Raw genomic sequence first — 19759 nt, forward strand, 5'->3', positions numbered from 1 at the left:
ACATTTCTCCTAAATTACTGTCTCGAGGACTACCTGTCACCAGGAAAAGAAGTGAAAGTAGAATTCCAAACAAACAGCAATAAAAACCTGACAGAGGCTCTAATCCTTCGCCACTCTGCTACAAAAGTATGTTTGTTGTTTTCTGTATCCTCATTGGGAAGACTTCCTCTGGCTTCGGCTCAATAACCACCTGTCACCAGGAAAATAAGTGAGGGGTTATATCCCAAAAGCGGACAGCAAAAAATACCTAAGAAGTTCTAACGCATCCCACACTCTGCAACAAATTTTGACTGGAGTTTTAACTAACGTGTTCATATGTAAATGGTGCTATGCTATTTTGTGGATGAAAATATATTGTATATAAAAAGCGGGAGACTTTTAGCATTCATAGCCAAGCTGGACCTCCGATCTCTCCTACCAGGTATATTTTTAGAATACAGTAGACTATCTGATAATTCCAGTACTACTTTGAGAATAAAAAGACTCTTACTTTGAGCACTGTCTACCACAATGGATACAATATAAAAAACACATGTATTTTTTATGTAGATCTCTATAAAATTAACATCACAAGAGATTGTGCCACAACAGGAAGTTTCAATCTTCCTAAAGGGCCAGCAGGCACTTTGGTTTATTTACGTGGTGAGAGATGGAAATGTAAATCTACACAACATAAGAAAACGTAATCCGGAATACACATTGTATGCATCATATACAGACAGTTAAGGCAACAGTTCCGTAGTTTGAAGTAACATTCATGAATAATTGATTTAACATTAAAATTATACCTGTTTGCTAATTTAATAGGAAATGCAAAGGGCAAAATTGTGCAAAGTGCAGTAACCCATAGCACCTAGCACCAGTTGACCTTGCATAAAACTTTTTAAAGGGTTAGTTCCCCTTTGCAAATAAACTGTCTATGCAGTTAAGGAGCACCAATGGATAAAAATAAACTGTACTGATATGAGCGATATATAATAATGTACCACCTACTGCTACAGGTCATTCTCACCAAAAAAAATTGTATTGCCAAATTTCCCTGGCATCCACTTGTGGCTAGCAATCCACTATGATGCTTCAGATGAATCTCCAGCCAATGATGCTCGCTTCCACCATCAGAGGAGCAACCTTTTTGTCAGATTAAAAACCCTGTGCATGCACTCTTCCTCATCAATTGAAGTAGATCTCAGCTCAAAACTGTGGAGACAGAATAGATAGAGGACTGAGCATGTGTGGTGTCTGAATCCAAGAAAGCATTGCACTGTTGTGAAGGCAAGCACTGAAGGCCGGAGGATTGGCTTAAGCCCCATAGCAACATTCTAGCAAAAGGGCAGGAAAGGGGAACATCAGCTATAAATGTTTATTTTTGGGGCAACATGGCACAAAAATGGCCTACAGCAATATCAGCCACAGTATTCAATATATTTCATAGAACAGTTTGTATTTATCCACCTGGACCCCTCAACTGTATAGGCAGTTTTTTTAAGTAAAGGTGAATTGACCCTTTAAAGTAGTAAAGTAGTGATGTAGTGTAGCATCTCATGGTGCCAGCAAGAACCTGTGTTAATGTTCAAATTGATTTTGGTAAAGCCCCCTGCTTAGATTGCATGTGGAGCCATGACATCTAAGTTACAATAGTATACTGCGCTATAGACCTATAGATTAAACAGCTGCAAACACCACAATTTGACATTGTGCATGATTATAGAATGCTAAAAAGTGCTGCCCTATACAGGCATATCCCACTTTTAAGTACACAATGGGATTTATTTACTAAAGCTGGAAAGTGAAAAATCAGGTTCCCTTCTGCATAGAAACCAATGAGCTTCTAACCCCAGCTTGTTCAATTACGCTTTGGTAATAAAACCTGGAAGCTCATTGGTTTCTATGTAGACGTGAGCCTGATTTTGCACTTTCCAGCTTTAGTAAATAAACCCCATTGTGTACTTAAAAGTGGGGTATGCCTGTACATGTACATTAATATACAGTGACTTATTCAGAAAGAGACATATATTGATCAGATAAATGGTGTATCATACAATCCTATCCAGATTGGACCATTCACTTATGTATGTAAATTATAGTCCACATGTGACATCAAAAAGAAAAACAAAGTGTATCAAACTTCCATATTGATAGAAGACAGCCTTTATATTCCAAAGATTACCACGTTGTGTAAGCCGCCATCAGTGTATAGGTTCAAATGCCCTTCCAGGCTAGTGTGGACTCAAATGTTATTAACATAGAGTCAGAATGGCATCAGGAGACTAAGCTCTCCCAGACTTTAAAACTGCGTAGCAGATACAGCATCCCTTCCCACATCGCTCAGTAGGTCAATTGTCATAGAAGCAAAAAGAATCTCCACATAGTGTAAACCATTTATTAAAAGAATATTGCACTTACATCCAACAGGAAGAAAACAGGCATGTCATCATAAAATCCAATAATCATAGTAATAAAACGCAATTATTAGATGAACATCAACTCGACATGTTTCGTCTGATAAGACATCATCTGGAGTATTCAATATAAATGGTTCTACACTATGTGGATATTTTTTTTTGCTTCTATGACAATTGATCTGAGTGAGAAGTTTACGGTGACTGATGTGGGAAGGGATGCTGGATCTGCTTGCTACACAGTCTGGGAGAGCTTAGTCTCCTGATGCCCATCTGACTCTATGTTAATAACATTTGAGTCCACACTATCCGGTAAGCGCATTTGAACATATATACTGGTGATGGCTTACCCACCATGGTGATCTTTGGACTATAAAGGCTTTCTTCTATCAATATGGAAATTTGATACACTTTGGGTTTTTTATATTTATCAACATTTTCTTTTTGATGTCACGTATGGACTATAATTTACATACATAAGTGAATGGTCCAATCTGGATAGGATTGTATGATACACTATTTGTCTGATCAATATATGTCACTTTCTGAATAAGTCACTGTATATTAAAGTACATGTATAGCGTGGCACTTTTTAACTTTCTAGTTCGAGTTTTGAGTCGATTCACAATGCCTTTGGTGCCAAGAGAATTCCTGGTATTTGAAGGCTGAATGAGGAGGAGAGGAGCATCATCTTAACCTGTGGTGTAGTCACATGGCACTGAGGGGAAAATGCTTTGCACTGCACTGCATGACACAAGCAAGAGCTACAGGAATATTCAACTTATATAGACAAAGGTAGAGGTGGAGGCAACACATACAATCCGATCTATGATGGCACCGCAAGTGGCAAAGCTGCCATCATTTTTCTGCAGTGCCATCACTACACCGCAAGCATTGCTGCAATTAGACTGTATGCGCTTCTGCACTGATATGAATGATTTATATAGAGTTGTAAAGCACTGCAGCATATTTTGGTGCAATATAAAAGAATAAATTAAAAATATTTAAGTCGCGCGCCTGGTTTAGAGACTATTTTTAGGATGCTTATTGCTCAGGATACAAAATGGATTTTCACCCTGTAAACAGGCCACAGGTACACTTTTAAAAATGTCACATCTATTTCAAGGAAATGTGGAAGAGGCTGTCTACAGTGCACTGGTTTTGTGTAGCTTTATGTCAGTATTTTACTCACAGTTAAAATAATTTTAACAAACTAGTTATTATTCTCCAGCTAAATGTGTCATAAATGTTCTTCTGAGAAATTAGGTTAAGGGGAAACTAAAGTGTGTTTATTACTTTAGACCTGCATGTGAAGGTGGCCATCTACACATATTATAGTTTGCCATTTAATATGCACACAAGTCAGCAGTGTTTGCATATTGCATTTGGAAGCTTTTCTTTCTCATGCCACACAATGGTTGTACTCTAAAATGCCCAATGACATTAGATGACAGCCTCATAATTCAACCAGATAGGTGACAATCCAGCAGAGGCTTCTTAGTTGTTTTTGTCATTTAAGGTTTTGTAGTGTCTGCAGAATGCTACCTCTCCCTAAGCCCTTGTACACACGATCGGACATTCTGACAACAAAATCCGTCAGATTTTTTCAGACGGATTTTGTCTGAAAGTGGTGTTGCATACACACGGTCGGAAAAAGTTGTCGGAAAATCCGATCATTCGGAACGTGATGACGTTCGTTCCGACGGGACCACGTTCAGCCTAGTAGCCAATAGCTTCGCTCTCGTACTTTGATCTGAGCATGCGTGGCACTTTGTGCAATCGGAATTCTCTACAAACTCTAAAACTTTGTCGGTCGGATATTCCGACGGAAACAGTCCAATAGAGCCCACACACGGTTGGATTATCCGACAACGCGGTCCGATCGGACATTTTCTGTCGGCATATCTGACCGTGTGTACAAGGACTAACAGTTATATGTGAAAAGATGCCTGATGTGACCATTCATGTATAGGACCACCATAATAAAGTGCCAGTGGGTGGCCAGAGGTGTTTCTGCCCATGTAAATATCCTTTAGTGTCTAGAGCAGCTTTAGAAAGCAAGACTTTTAGGTTGATTTATTAGATAGAAATAGACTGCGCTTTGCAAAGTGCAGTTACTCAATAGCTTAGTAAATGAGCAGAAGCACTTCTGACTTTCATCATCCAATCATGTGCAAGCAAAAAAATTTTTCCCCCTTGCACATGATCTTTGCAAAGTGAAGGTTGACCTTATTTACTAAGCTCTGGGGTGACTGCACTTGTGTTGCATTTAAATCAACCCCTTTATTGTTGATCAGAGAGGCTGAAATAGTGCACTAAAATGTAGGCTTCAATGAGAAAGAGAATTTTCCAATCTATATATGTAATACAATAACAGAAATGGGTAATAAAAAGTAATGTGAAACTGTAAATGTAAAATATGTAGAAAAGTGATCATACACTATAAATTCCTACAAAGTAAACTCTCACATGGTAACTAATGGCATGAATACTTGAGTTTAGCAACATATAGTTCTGTGCTATAAATCATGAAACATATATATTTCTAAAATTGCATGATAAGAAAACATATTATCCCTCTCCCAAGAAAAAATACATAAAAAAAATACATGAGAACACTAAATGGCACTGCAATATATGCAGTAGTTGTGAAATGATGAGTTATTGAAAATCTTAAACAGTTTCTCCAGCTGAAAAAATATAATTATGTAAGGCAAGCATACACAGTCCAGAAAGGCAGGAGCACAAGGACCTGGCTGGTTTTCAAAAAAGTACAGGTACACAGGTACAGGTTAACGGAGGAATCCCTCCCTCTGGGACATTTTATTCTGATAGGGCTCCTGCTCTTCCTGCTAGGTTTTGGCTGTAGCCAATGATCAAGAATAGTTTTCCAACATTCTCATTTGACAGAAGTTTTTTAAACAATCGACTTCTGTTGAGCAAGGTTGGCCACATGCTGATCAAAATTTGTCTGGTCCCTGCTGAACCGGCCAAATTTTGATCTGTCTATGTCCAACTTTAGAAGGCAGGACCCTTGTGTCACCTCAATTCCTGGCTTGCAACCTGAGTATAAGTAGGAAGCCATAATGCAGGTGCAAAAACAGCACTTATGAGTTAGTTGGGGCTACATTCAGCAGGCAGCATGAGATGGAATACCCTTAACAATGTCAGCACACTTTTATGCCAGATAGAACACTGCAAAATGTGGTTTATTGCCAGACTCCAAGGACTCTGCAAACCACCAAGGTCTGTTCGAAAAAAAAAAAAAATCTTTAATCCTCCTCCTCCTTCAAATTTTCTTTACTGTAGAGTTAAAAGTCAATTTAACTCCACTAACCATTAGAAAATTAAAAGATATTTACTAAAACAAAACAATCTGAACAAAATTCTACTAGTGTATAGCCAGCCAAAGACTACTGCCCATTGCTCCAACTCCTGCCTGTTCTTAAAAAGTAGTTCTACCCTGCGGTCCCACATGTAAGCCCAACTTTTATGATATATTTACCTAATATGGGGGTCATAAAACCGAGTGCTATTTACACAATACACTCAGTTTAACCCTGCTCAGAAGAGTTACTATTTAACTGGAGAATCCATTTCATTTTGACAACCATATAAAATGCTGCATAATTTTACAAAGCACATAAAAAAATGTGCCCACTACAGAAGAGGTAAATTAACAAGGATATAAAAGACAGGTTAAGCTGCATAAGCACACCACAAGCCACTCTCATTTTAAACAGCATCAAAAAAGCAAACTGTCACTTTCAACGGATAAGGAGAATTTTTAAAAGTCTAGGTTTTAGTATTATCTGCCAAGCTTTCCACCCCGCGGCACACTCCACCGCCAGCAGTGGCTCAATAAGCTTTAAAAGACAAATATTCCATTTGAAAGTAAACTTAAAGGTTGAAGAGGTACAGTAAAAAGTAGGGTTCAAAACACACATTTTGACACTAAAAAAGGAAATCCAAATAAAAATAATAAATGGAGACAGAATTATTATAAAACCGCTATGCTTTCAAAACCCAAGAAAAAACATACACAGCTGGAGGGTTCATTAGTAAACAGAATACATTGTGCAAGTTTCTGCAAGTGTAAAAATAGACTTTTTCTCCAACTATTGTATTACTTTGGTGCTGTGTACTTAAGACGAAAATAAGATACTCTCAAGTCTACAACTTGAATTTGTTTTTTTGGTCTAGGTTTATTGCTTTAGCTTTGATAGAAGCAACTGCTGAGTTTTTCTACATACGTTAAAGGGTACTTCTACCCTCCTCCAAAAAATTCTTTACATGTGAATACTGTGCTTCACCAAAAATATAGTATGCCTTTCCTAAAAGACAGCCAATGATTTACAGAAAAGGTTCTTTGGCTCCTTTTGGCCTCACCATAAGCTGAATAGCCATCCTAGTTGGGTTACTATTTACCCAAAATTACTAATTTTTTTAAACAAGATTAAAAAAAAAAATGTTTTCCTTGTATCCCATCCATGCCAAATGAAATTTTTATTAAAAACTCTGAATTTCCTTAAATTTATGCTTTTTTAACCTTGATCTCAGAACTCTATATACTGTTCGAAAATCAAAATACGCAACTTTGCAGTTAAAATAAATGATCTATGTTGTCCCTGTATATCTGAACACAATTGAAGTAACCATAATAGCCAATTAAATATTCTATGCTTGGCGAAAGCTACAAGAACAACTCTCTTCTCTGTCTTTCTTGCACTATCAATTCTAAAAAACTTTGAGACAGGAAGAGCAAGCAGAGAGCATCTTATAAGACTGTATGATGAATAAACAAGGTGGGACCAAACCAGTCCAACGAAATGTTACAGCGAAGGTGCCCCCATCATCCTCGACCCAAATCTAAAATGCTTTAAAAAAGCCTTGTTTATTCTTTTTATAATACTTGGAAGACAAAAATGTAAAGAGCTCATTTAAAATTGATTGAATAACACTCTATAAAAATTCGGTGGTAGCTTCAAGACACCACTATTAGCGTGGAACAAACACTTTATGTAAGAGAAATGCTTTTAAAACTATTAAAAGCCCAGATGAGGTGGTCCAGTTTTTTCCTACCTTCCATGGTGTAATACAGCCATTTTTAGTTTAGGCCAATGACCTGAACTCCTAGATATTAAGAGGTAAACAATTACATGGCAAGGTGATTTCATTGATGCAGAGACTGGAGGATAGGATTAAGGCTTTTTACTGTTGTGAGGACTTATATTCCTCATGTCGGATGGTCAATCGGACCTTTTGTTACATATGAAATGTCACCTATGTGAAACTAATAACAAATGTTTCTATCCTTACTGGATTGTATGCTGTTTCTAAACTTATTAAATAAAGATTACTTTAAAAAAGAGGTAAATAACCAGTTGGATCAAACATGTGTCCTGTATTTGAGAAGATAGCTGCTCCCAGCAGTTAGGTAGATACAGCTACCAAACGTTCCTCAGAACAATATATCCATTCACTAGAACCTTAATGTTGGTTCTAAAATGTACAGTATGTCACACAAAGAACTCTTATTGCAGAAGGTCAATTCAGGAGATTCCATATGACCGATCAAAAATAAATTTGGGGCCTCTTCTTGACTTTATGCTTCAGTGATCCATATCGCACCTGAAAAACAATGAGACATCTTGATATGAAATCTATCCAGGATCTCAAAAAGCTAAAAGTTATTTCAACTGCATTAATAACATATATGAAAATATAACAAGAGAAATTTAGAACATACATATATGTCGCCATCAGGATGCTTGACTTAATAAATGAGACTTAAAGCATATAAGAGCCTTCCTGTGTCCATGTGAACCTATATTCATGGAAATCTACCCAACTAAATCAAATTTCCAACATTAAAAGGCAATTTCACCTAAAAGCGAGGTAGGTGAAACTGGTGTTGCATACACACGGTTGGACAAAGTTGTCAAAAAATCCAATCGTTCGGAACGTGATGACGTTCGTTCGTTACGATGGGACTACGTTCAGGCTAGTAGCCAATAGCTTTGGTCTCGTAATTTGATCTGAGCATGCATGGCACTTTGTTCGATCGGAATTCTCTACAAACGATCAGACAAAGTCCGATCAGATCATATTGTCGGTGAAATTTATATCCAGCTCTCAAACTTTGTTGGTCGGACATTCCGACGGAAAAAGTCCGATGGAGCCCACACACGGTCGGATTATCCGACAACACGGTCCGATCGGACATTTTCCATCGGAATGTCCGACCGTGTGTACAAGGGCTAATACCTTCTTTTCCTAGATTCCAATACTAAATAACTTCCAGCATGAAGTGCAAAACAAAACACTACACACACTATAATCATTGAAAGGTAAGCTAACAATATATATTTTTTTAAACTGGGATTAGATATACTGTAAATGCAGATTTCACCTTCAAAGCCAAAAAGTATAAACAAATCTGGAGTTTTAAAGTAAAAACCATTACTAGTTTTGGGTTAGAAGCCTTGCAAGGTTTTTTTTTTAGCTGTGTTACTCTTAAGATAATTCACCCTCTTCTCTATTTGTCATTGTGGCCACTGCCACTGAAGCAAAATTTGAGGTGAAATACAAATTAATATGACTGTAATCAACAAGAAGATGACACATCTGGTGGAACTGCCAAAAGATTCTTCTTTATGGGTAACATTTCCACTCCCTTCCTGTCATATCTTTAGCACAGAAAATGGAGGGAAATTTCTCTTAGCCCTTGTACACACGGTTGGACATTCCGACAACGAGATCCAATGGATTTTGTCCGAAACTGGTGTTGCATACACACGGTCAGACAAAGTTGTCGGAAAATCCAATCGTACGTAATGTGATGGCGTTATTTCGTTACGACGGGACTACGTTCAGGCTAGTAGCCAATAGCTTTGGTCTAGGAATTTGATCTGAGCATGCGTGGCACTTTGTCCGATCGGAATTCTCTACACACAATCGGACAAAGTCCGATCGGATCATGTTGTCGGAAAGTTTTACAGCCCAGCTCTAAAACTTTGCCCGTCGGATATTCTGACAGAAACAATCCGATGGAGCTCACACACAGTCGTATTATCCGACAACACGGTCCAATCGGACATTTTCCGTTGGAATGTCCGACCGTGTGTACAAGGGCTTAGGAGGATACAGACCGCACTACAATCTGATGTTATAACCCTTCCCCCACTGTAGCCAAAAAGTCTTGTTCAGAGTTCTACATTAACTCTTCACTATTCATCTAAAACTAAAATACCAGTTTTCGATTGGAAAAAAAAAACTGTTTCCAAATTGACACCTCTATATTCTTTACTGGACCTCATCAGTAAAAGATATTGTTGCTAAGGGCAACAAGAAATTATCTTTTTTAGAACAATAGGTCCACTGTCTACAAAAAAGGAACAAGTCCCAAAGAAGATGTGCAAGAACTGTATTGCCACCAACCTCGTGGTGGCACTACCTAGTGGTAAGAACTGACCTGCGAGTATGGTGGGCAGAAGCATGCACTATACTAACACCACCAACCAGCATAACATGTAGCTGTGGCAGATGCTGCTCAGACTATACTCAATGACTGTAAGAAAGTCAAGGTACAATTACTTGCAGCCTTAGACAAAGAAATGTGTAAAACCCTAAAATGCACGCTGGAAAATGCAAAGCCGTAAAAAAAAGTCATAATAAACTTTACAAACAAATGCTTGGTGGTGTAATGGTGGGGAGGGATATTTTCTCAGCACATGTTGGGGCCCTTAGTACAAATTGAGCATTGTTTAATTCCTTGCCGACCAGCCATCATCATTTTACTGCGGCAGGTCGGCACAATCCTGCGAACCTTCGCAGCTATACATCGGCTTGTGGGATCGGGATAGCATTCGCCCGCTACACATCCGGGGTGCCGGTGCTCGTGGCGAATGGTCGCGATGACTGCCGACCACGAGCGATCACGAGAGGTAGAACAGGGAAGTGTGTGCGTAAACATACAAATCCCTGTTCTGTTGATGAGAGGAGTTACAGATCGTGTGTTCCTATTAGCCAGGAACCACGATCCGTCACTTCCTCTAGTCAGTCCCCTCCCCCTTCAGTTACAAACATGTAGCAGGGAACACAGTTAACCCCTTGATCGCCCCCTAGTGTTAACCCCCTTCCCTGCCAGTGAAATTCTGACAGTAATCCGTGCATTTTTATAGCCCTGATCGCTGTATAAATGCCAATGGTCCCAAAAATGTGTCAAAAGTGTCCAATGTGTCCTCCATAATGTCGCAGTGCCGATAAAAATCACAGATCGCCACTATTACTAGTAAATATGTAGGAGAATACATATCGGCCTAAACTGAGAAAAAATAAAGGAATGGAAGAATCGCATCATGGATGTGCAGCCGACAAATCTGCAGCAACTGCGTGATGCCATCATGTCAATATGGACCAAAATCTCTGAGGAATGTTTCCAACATCTTGTTGAATCGATGGCACGAAGAATTAAGGCAGTTCTGAAAGCAAAAGGGGGCCCGACCCGGTACTAGCAAGTTGTACCTAATAAAGTGGCCCGGTGAGTATTTATTCTACCTAAAATCTCTAAAAAGCTATTACAGTATTTTTTAACTGCAAAACATTTGATGCATCAGGCACCTTAGTAAGTACTGTAATTGCATTTCTTTTTGTTCTCTCTACAGTGCCAAACACTGAACCCCCACTGTCGATATATTCTGCCAAATACTAAAAAGCAAAGCTTTAACAAAGCGTAATTAGTGCCGATGGCTCATGTATACCTGAAAACTAGCTTGTCAGTTGTAGAGTACAGAGACTTGCGAAAAACAAATGCAACTAAGGGTCAAAAACAAATATAATGATGCTTGTTCTATTTCCTCCTGACACCGTCTTGCTAGAAGCCTTCCCAGAAAAGGCAATATAATTGTGATAGTTTGCGATTGGCTATAGTTTATCTTCAATATATTGCTGTGAATCATCTCTGCCTCTGCTTTCTGGCAGGGAACACTTTCTTCTATGAACATATGGAGGAAGGAGAGGGGGGAGAGCATGCAGTTCACTTGGAGTTTAATAAAACACATACTAGCTCTGGGTCTGCATTGTGCTGCTCATACAACACTCTTGCCAAGAGAAACTAGCTGTGTTTATTAATGTATACACAATGAGAAGCAAACTTGTTCCAACCGACTAGATTAGGCCTGGTCAGCTCATGCCCACCCACACCCGCAGTTCAGTATATGAAACCGCAATCTAAAGGGGGGTGATGAGCAGAGGACTGCCTTGTCCTAAGTAATTCCTGTAAAAAAGGGAGGAGCTAAACTCTATTTTAGAAAAATAAAAAACAAAAAACCCTCCCTTTTAATGGGCCATTTTAATCCTCATTTATATTTAAAAAGATGTGCATTATTTCTAGCAACAACAATCTAACAATGTATACAAATACATGAGGAAAATTCCTGTTCAATAATGAGTGATATGTAAGATATTGATATGTAAGATATATTGATATGCCACCCCCATCAAATCATTCTCTGCAGCTATTACCCTTTGTACCAACATCCCCTCCCTTAAGCCCTTGTACACACGGTCGGAAATTCCAAACACAAAATCCGTTGGATTTTTTCAGACAGATTTTGTCCGAAACTGGTGTTGCATACACAAGGTCGGACAAAGTTGTCGGAAAGTCCGATCATTCGGAACGTGATGACGTTCGTTCGTTCCGACGGGACCACGTTCAGCCTAGTAGCCAATAGCTCTGCTCTTGTACTTTGATCTGTGCATGCGTGGCACTTTGTCCAATCGGAATTCTCTACAAACAAAGTCCGATCGGATCATGTTGTCGGAAAATTTTATATCCAGCTCTCAAACTTTGTTGGTCGGACATTCCGACGAAAAAAGTCCGATGGAGCCCACACACGGTCGGATTATCCGACAACGCGGTCCGATCGGACATTTTTACGTCGGAATTTACGACTGTGTGTACAAGGGCTTAGAATATACGAGCAGGGCCCTCCTGTATCTTTTGTATTGTACTGTAATTGTGTTGTTCCCCCTTATACATTGTAAAGCGCTGCGTAAACTGTTGGTGCTATATAAATCGTGTATAATAATAATAATAATAAATATAATAATGTAAGAGAAAATGAAAATCAGCAAATAACATTCATGCTGTGATTTATAAAAGACCAGTACTGGATACATGAATGTCAATGTCTTTTATAATTGTCTTACGTACACACGATCTGAAAATCAGACGTCTGTTTTTTGGGGTTTTTTTGCATGCTAGTCGCATATCGAAAATGGAGAAGTTACGAAAATTCTCATACGACAGAATAAAAAAGGGAAGTGATGTCATGTGTTGTAGTGTATTTCTATTATATTTTCAGATGACAACTGTACTGATTAAATGAAAATCATACGTTCTGGTATCTCACAAGAACATTTTTTGCGTTTGTCCAATCAGATAATATCGGATGAACTGTCATGTTTGGCTCTTGAAAGCTCTGCACTAACGATTTTCGGATCCTGTACAGGCCATTAGTAATGTTTGGGTGTACATAGGACTCTGTCATACATAGGTCCAATGCTCAATAAAGCACCCGAATAACACCTCCTGCAACACTCTACAGCAGGGGTCTCAAACTGGCGGCCCTTCAGCTGTTGCAGAACTACAAGTCCCATCATACCTCTGCCTGTAGGAGTCACACTTGTAACTGTCTTGCAATGCCTCATGGGACTTGTAGTTCTGCAACAGCTGGAGGGCCACCAGTTTGAGATCCCTGCTCTACAGCAATTGTAACATCTACTAATTGTTAATAAAGCTGACCACACACTTGTAGAATTTTGTAAATTTGATATTCTAATCCCCCGTACACATGGTCGGAAATTCCAACGGAAAAAGTCAGATCGGATTATATTGTCGGAAAATCCGATCGTGTGTGGGCTCTATTGGACTTTTTCCGAGAGCAGGATCTAAAATTTTCCAACAAAAAAAATACGATCTGACTTTTTCCAATCATTTGAAGAGAATTCCGACGGAAAAAGTGCCACGCATGCTCACATCAAATTACGAGACCAAAGCTATTGGCTACCAGCCTCTACGTAGTCCTATCCTACACAACGAACGTCACCACGTTCCGAACGATCGGATTTTCCGACAACTTTGTCCGACCGTGTGTATGCCACACCAGTTTCAGACAAAATCCGTTGGAAAAAATCTGACGGATTTTGTGGTCGGAATGTCCGACTGTGTGTACAGGACATAATAGTTGATGGAAGCAAAATAATGGTTTGTTTTCAACTGTAGTGATAAAAATATTCAAAAAAGCAGAATGTACCAAAATTGTACATTTTGTAATGGAACCTGTTTAATACTTCTGGGCATCCATTGCATCCAAAGCAATGTACAAACAGCCTGCGTCAGTCAATAGAAGCGCAGTGGATGCATGGAATTTTCACATTCAAATCTGAAACGTATGCAGGAAAGGGTTCCCAATTGCAGGCAGTGTGCATCCAGGGCTGTGCACCTGTCCCTGCATGCCTGCCAAACTTGGATGTGTGGGTGAATTCATACAGCTGCTGCATCTCCATTGACTATCATAGGCTGCCTGCACCCAGCTCAATGGATACATAAGTAAACGGATCTCCATGATGTATGGGAGCCCATGTGAGAGAGCCCTAATGTCACCTATTGGCAGATAAAAAGTACTGCTACATAGGTAAATTAAAGCGAGATTCCACCCTAAAGTGGAACTTCCGCTGATCGGATCCCTCCCCCCCTCCGGTGTCACAATTGACACCTTTCAGGGGGGAGGGGGGTGGAGATACCTGTCAAAGACAGGTATTTACACCCACTTCCGGGCATAGACTCCCGTGGGAGTCTACGCCATTTCCTGCCCTGCCGCGCTGTCTGCTGGGACACACACGGGTCCCAGTGACAGCGCGGAGATTTCCTATTGCGCGGCGCGACTCGCGCATGCGCAGTAGGGAACCGGGAAGTGAAGCCAATTCGCTTCACTTCCTGATTCCCTCACCTAGAATGGTGAGAATGGCAGCAGCCGAGAGCCGAGCGATCGATCGCCCTCGGCTGCCAGCATCGCTGGAACCCGGGACAGGTGAGTGTCCATTTATTAAAAGTCAGCAGCTGTAGTATTTATAGCTGCTGGCTTTTAATATATTTTTTTTTGGTGGAATCCCTCTTTAAGTCTTGAATCTAAAGTCTTGAAGATATCCACCAGTATTTTGCTACTTAAAGTATTTTCACACTCCCAGCGAACATGGAGAGGGAGATCTATGAACATCTATAACCCAATTGCAAGCAGCACCTTAGGCTTTAAAGTTGCACAATAGGCAACATCTGAAACCTTTCAAGAACACACAGGGCTGGATTTGCTAAAAAGCAAATCAACTGTGCCATTTGCAAGGGGATTAGTAAATAGGGCAAAGCTTCATTTTGCAAAGAATACCCAATGAAAAGTTGGATGCAAGGAAAATAATAATAAAGTAAAAAAAAACAGCTTTTTTGCTTGCATGTGATTGGATTAGATGAAGTAATACAGCAGAGCTTCCCCACATCTACTAAGCTCTGGAGCAAATGCCCTTGCAAAATATAGTCTATTTATCTTTAGTAAATCAACCCCACAGCTTCTATGTATATAAGGGCATAAAGAACCAGAAATGCCTCTAAGTAGTCAGATTTTTTTTAACATAAATATTAAAGAGAAAGTAAACTTCCATGTATTGTTTGTACCAATAGGTAAGCCTATAACAAGGCACACCTATAGGTACTGTAAATATCTCCTAAATGTGTGTAGATTAGGAGATATTTACTGTAAATGCAGCCAATTACATCATCGGTGCATGCGTTCTGAAGGATAGGCCACCTGTGCCGTTTCTTCAGAGCCCTGTGCCTTGATGGCAGATCCCGCATGCATGTACAGGGGAGAAATCGCACGGCTCCGGCCAATCACACAGCTGGAGTCCACTGACCCGGAAAGAAGACGGGCGAAGATGGATGCTGCCTCCAGCGGTGATGATGAGGGCTTTGTTTGCAGATAAGTTTAACATACCGTGCTAGTATGTGATGCATGCTAGCACATTATGGCTTTACTTTTGCAAATCAGAAAAAAACAAAAACAACGCTCTACTTCCTCTTTAAGGCCAAAAAATACTGGTCAAAACCAGAATGCAGTCACATTTTCAGGGGCAAACATTGGGGGTTATTTATGAAAGGCAAATTCGACTTTGCACTACAAGTGCACTTGGAAGTGCAGTTGCTGGAGATTTATGGGGGACATGCAAGGAAAATAAAAACAGCATTTTAGCTTGCACTTGATTGGATGATAAAATCAGCAGAGCTTCTCCTCTTTTCAGATCTTCCCCTCAGATCTACAGTGACTGCACTTCCAAGTGCACTTGTAGTGCAAAGTGGATTTGCCTTTTGTAAATAACCCCCCATTGTATTTCAGTGTTCATATTTAGACAAAGCCTTACATGCTGGTATTCCTCCATTTCTGATCACACTTAAAGCATCTAATTATATGCAAAAAAATCTTGCCTTGGAGTGGCTTTTCTAATGCCCTGTACACACGATTGGACATTCCGACAACAAAATCCATGGATTTTTTCCGACGGATGTTGGCTCAAACTTGTCTTGCAAACACACGATCACACAAAGTTGGTCGGAAATTGCGAATGTCAAGAACGCGGTGACGTACAACACATACGACGAGCCGAGAAAAACAAGTTTGATAGCCAGTGGGGCTCTTCTTGATTCCGAGCATGCGTGGAACTTTGTGCGTCGGAATTTCCGGAATTTCCGACAACGGATTTTGTTGTCGGAAAATTTGAGGACCAGATCTCAAATTTTGTGCAATGGAAATTCTGATGGAAAATGTCCGATGGACACACTGTTGGAATTTCCCACAAAAAGCTCCCTTCGAACATTTTCCGTCAGAAAATCCGACCGTGTGTACGGGGCATAACATTTGGTGCACTTTAATTTTAGCAAAACAAAATGCACAGCATACCTCCTTGCGGCCTTTTACAACCTTAACAGATCTCATGCTCTGTGACCTCCGAAGTCCCTTATGAGAATATGTTTCATCCTCCGAATGTGCCCCCTCTGTTTCCTCATCTGTTTTGTCATCTTCAGAATCTTTTCTTAATGAGCCAAGTCCTATGTAAACACAAAGAAAAAGGACACTGCATAAAAATGGCAGCACACAGGCTAAACTAATGCTACTAATGATTACACACCGAGCATTAATCAATACACAAGGACTGGAGAAAGCAGCAGTCTGAAATAGCAATCTGTAAACAGCATTTCAAATCTTTTCCTAACAGAAAAATCCTCATCAGTGTTTTAAACAAAATGGAGGGGGAAAAATCAATGTTAATTGCATATTCTGTCCTTAGGGCACAAATAGTTTTATAATTCATTTAGACAACAGAGTACAGATACCAGTTTTCAGCTATTAAAGGACAAATAAATCTAGAATAAAGTTAAAGAAATAGCAAATGTTAAAAGGAAAGTATAATAGCTTTGGTTCACTTTATTCATTTATTTATATATTTTTTTCTTTTTTTTTTGTTCTTGTAGTGAAAGTAAAGTTCCACTAGTGCCGCGTACACACGACCGGACCTTTCGATGGATTAGGTCCGACAGAATGAATCCGCCAGACATTCAATCGTGTGTGCGCTTCAGCGGACCTTTTCTGTCTAAAAATCGGACGGACTTTAGATTTAGAACAGGTTTCAAATCTTTCTGATGGACTCGAGTCCAGTTGAAAAATGTGTTTGTGTGTATGCTAGTCCGACGGACAAAAACCGACGCTAGGCCAGTAGCCAATAGCTGCCCTAGCGTCGGTTTTTGTCCGTTGGACTAGCATACACACAAACACATTTTTCGACTGGACTCGAGTCCTTATTCTAGTCCATGTTTCCAAGCCTGTAAAGAATCTGAAAGTGGTCGTAAACTCTCCCCCACAACTTTGTCCCATGTAAATCAGCATAAAAAAACCCATAATGAACACTGCTTGTAGATATCTCCTTACTTGCTTAGTATTGTTGTAATCCTTTTTGTTCTTTAGAATGACGTCACTGAGCATGGCCAGATCTCCCATGATTTACTGCACACTCTGTGTGCTTGTCTATCTATTATCAGGACTTCCTACGGCACAATACTGAAATCCCAGGAGACTGCATAATCACTCAGAGCTTCCTACTACACCGCATGTGACCATGTGACATCACATGGAGTGGAATAAAAGGCATCGGACAGCATTACTGCAGTCTTATCAGCTGAAGCTGATAAGACTGACATAGGCAAACACTAGATAATCGGCACAAGTAAATACTATGAAATAAAACAAGTCAGCTATGAGCAGAGAAGCAGGGTTGCCATAGAAACGTTGGATTGAGAAGGAGGCTTGGTTAAGAGTACAGGACTCAGAAAACAATACTTAAGATGGTGCTGCCTTACCCCTGGAAACAAGTTCTTTAAAGTTTCTTTAAACGGTAAGTAATATGCGATTTGGGCTGGATTACAGTGGCTATAGTTTGATAATTACTTATTATAATGGACTAAATGAAAAGAAGAATCAGAGTGGGAGAGTTTACTTCCTCTTGAAATGTCTGCTGTAGTTTGTATAATTTGTAGGTTATCACAAATTTTACAATAAGCCCTAGTTCACACTGGTACAGGTTTGAAATCGCGCTACTTCAGCGCAATTTCAACTGCCAATGTAATTGCGGCTTGCGACTATATTTAACAGAAGTCACAATGAAACTGGGAAAAAGTAGCGCAGGAAACTTTTTCATAAACGCTGTAACACGAGTTGCGGTGATATGAATTTCATGATAAATCACACCGGTGTGAACAGGGACAATAATGTTTCAGGGACACAATTTTACCAACTGCTATGATCCTCTGGAAGTTGGGACAGCTACCTCCTGTGCTCCATATTTTATTTTAATATGGAAAGTAGACTCTGGAGTTAGTCAGTGTAAGGACAGATATGTTGAACAGGCTACTAGCTCATTCGCTCCATATATGTATATACATTGTTATGAAGGGACGCCGAAGCACATTCATGGTGCAGCAACTGGTATGCTGTTATTTGGACATCCTTCAGAGAAGTGCCTAGACAACCTGAAATGGGAGACTCAGAAAGCACCGGTGGACTATTATTTGCTTTGTGCTGGATAAACAGGAAACAGTCTTGTTGAGCTTGGAATAGTATAAATTTCTAAATGGAAAATAAAGCACTGCATAAAGCCAAAACTAACATAAGCTGCAGAGCAGTAAAGGGAATATATGTCTCCAACGATTTTCTGGCATGGTATATAGTTAAACAATTACACCTCTACATTTGCAGTCATCTGCTACCAAGCCAAAATGCAAAGGAGTGTTCAGTACAGAGGGTTAAATGACCGCCGTAGTTTGTGCACAGTACTGCCAGTCCAGTATTTCCTTCTGTTAATTAAAAAAATCAGCCTACCATAAGAAAATCAGTTAGTTGGCAAGCTAGTTTATAACTTATTATAATAAATATCTCCTGTGTTTTCAGCAGAAAAGCAGTTAATTAATATTAGGGCCAGGGGCGGACTGACAACTCATGGGGCCCCCGGGCAATAGGAGATTATGGGGCCCCCGGGCAATAGGAGAAGATTATGGGGCCCCTGGGCAATAGGAGATTATAGGGGGCCCCCAGGCAATAGGAGATTATGGGGCCCCCGGGCAACAGATTATGGAGCCACACAGTATACATACACACAGATACAGTATACACACACAGGCACACAGTATACACACACAGAAAAGCTACTGGAGAGGCGGGCAGCTATAATCTTGGGATTTAAAAAAAACACAGATTTTTACATACTGTCCCTTGTTTTATTGAGGCTGGCAACCCTAATGGGGCCCTTTAGTGGCATGAGGCCCTCAGACAGTGCCCGAGTACCCGAATGGTCAGTCCGCCCCTGGTTAGGGCTTAGTATATAGTAGGATGTATTAGGTTAGTATTAGAGTGTATGTCAGGGCAAATAAAAAAAAGACATGCAGAACATCTCTGTTGCCCATGTGTCATCCTTTTAAAGATCACGCAAGTAAAGAAAAAAAAACTGCTGATCTGCAAAAAATCCAAATGGCTCTCACTTTCCTGTTATGTTCACAGTAGAAAAGATTCTGTAGATTGTTTTTTTTTTTTTTTTTTTATAAGAAATGGTGTCATCCCTGCCCAGTTCTCTTTTGCTAAATGACCAAATGTATCCCTCGCTCCTTATTTACACAACATAAAAGGTCATATTACTTCTGACCAAATTCAGAACTGGGAAGCCGACATTCATTGAAATAACACAGGAAGTGTGCACAGGACAGC

General features: G+C 39.8%; 1 protein-coding gene across 2 annotated transcripts in view; it reads right to left on the reverse strand.

Annotated features, from left to right (window-relative positions):
• Positions 1-7783: 7783 nt before the first annotated feature.
• The window catches only part of REEP3 (receptor accessory protein 3), a 179342-nt gene continuing 167366 nt past the window's right edge, over positions 7784-19759 (reverse strand). For both annotated transcript variants that reach the window (XM_077455416.1, XM_077455415.1), the window contains exons 7-8: positions 16409-16557; positions 7784-8030 (exon numbers count right to left, since the gene is read on the reverse strand). In XM_077455416.1, coding sequence (XP_077311542.1) covers positions 7974-8030; positions 16409-16557 — 206 coding nt within the window. In that variant the 3' untranslated portion in view covers positions 7784-7973. The remainder of the gene's footprint in view (positions 8031-16408; positions 16558-19759) is intronic.

Source organism: Lithobates pipiens, unplaced genomic scaffold (genome assembly GCF_037356315.1).
Source record: "Lithobates pipiens isolate NorthernLeopardFrog02 unplaced genomic scaffold, aLitPip1_a1.2 Scaffold_25, whole genome shotgun sequence".
Classification (NCBI taxonomy): domain Eukaryota; kingdom Metazoa; phylum Chordata; class Amphibia; order Anura; family Ranidae; genus Lithobates; species Lithobates pipiens.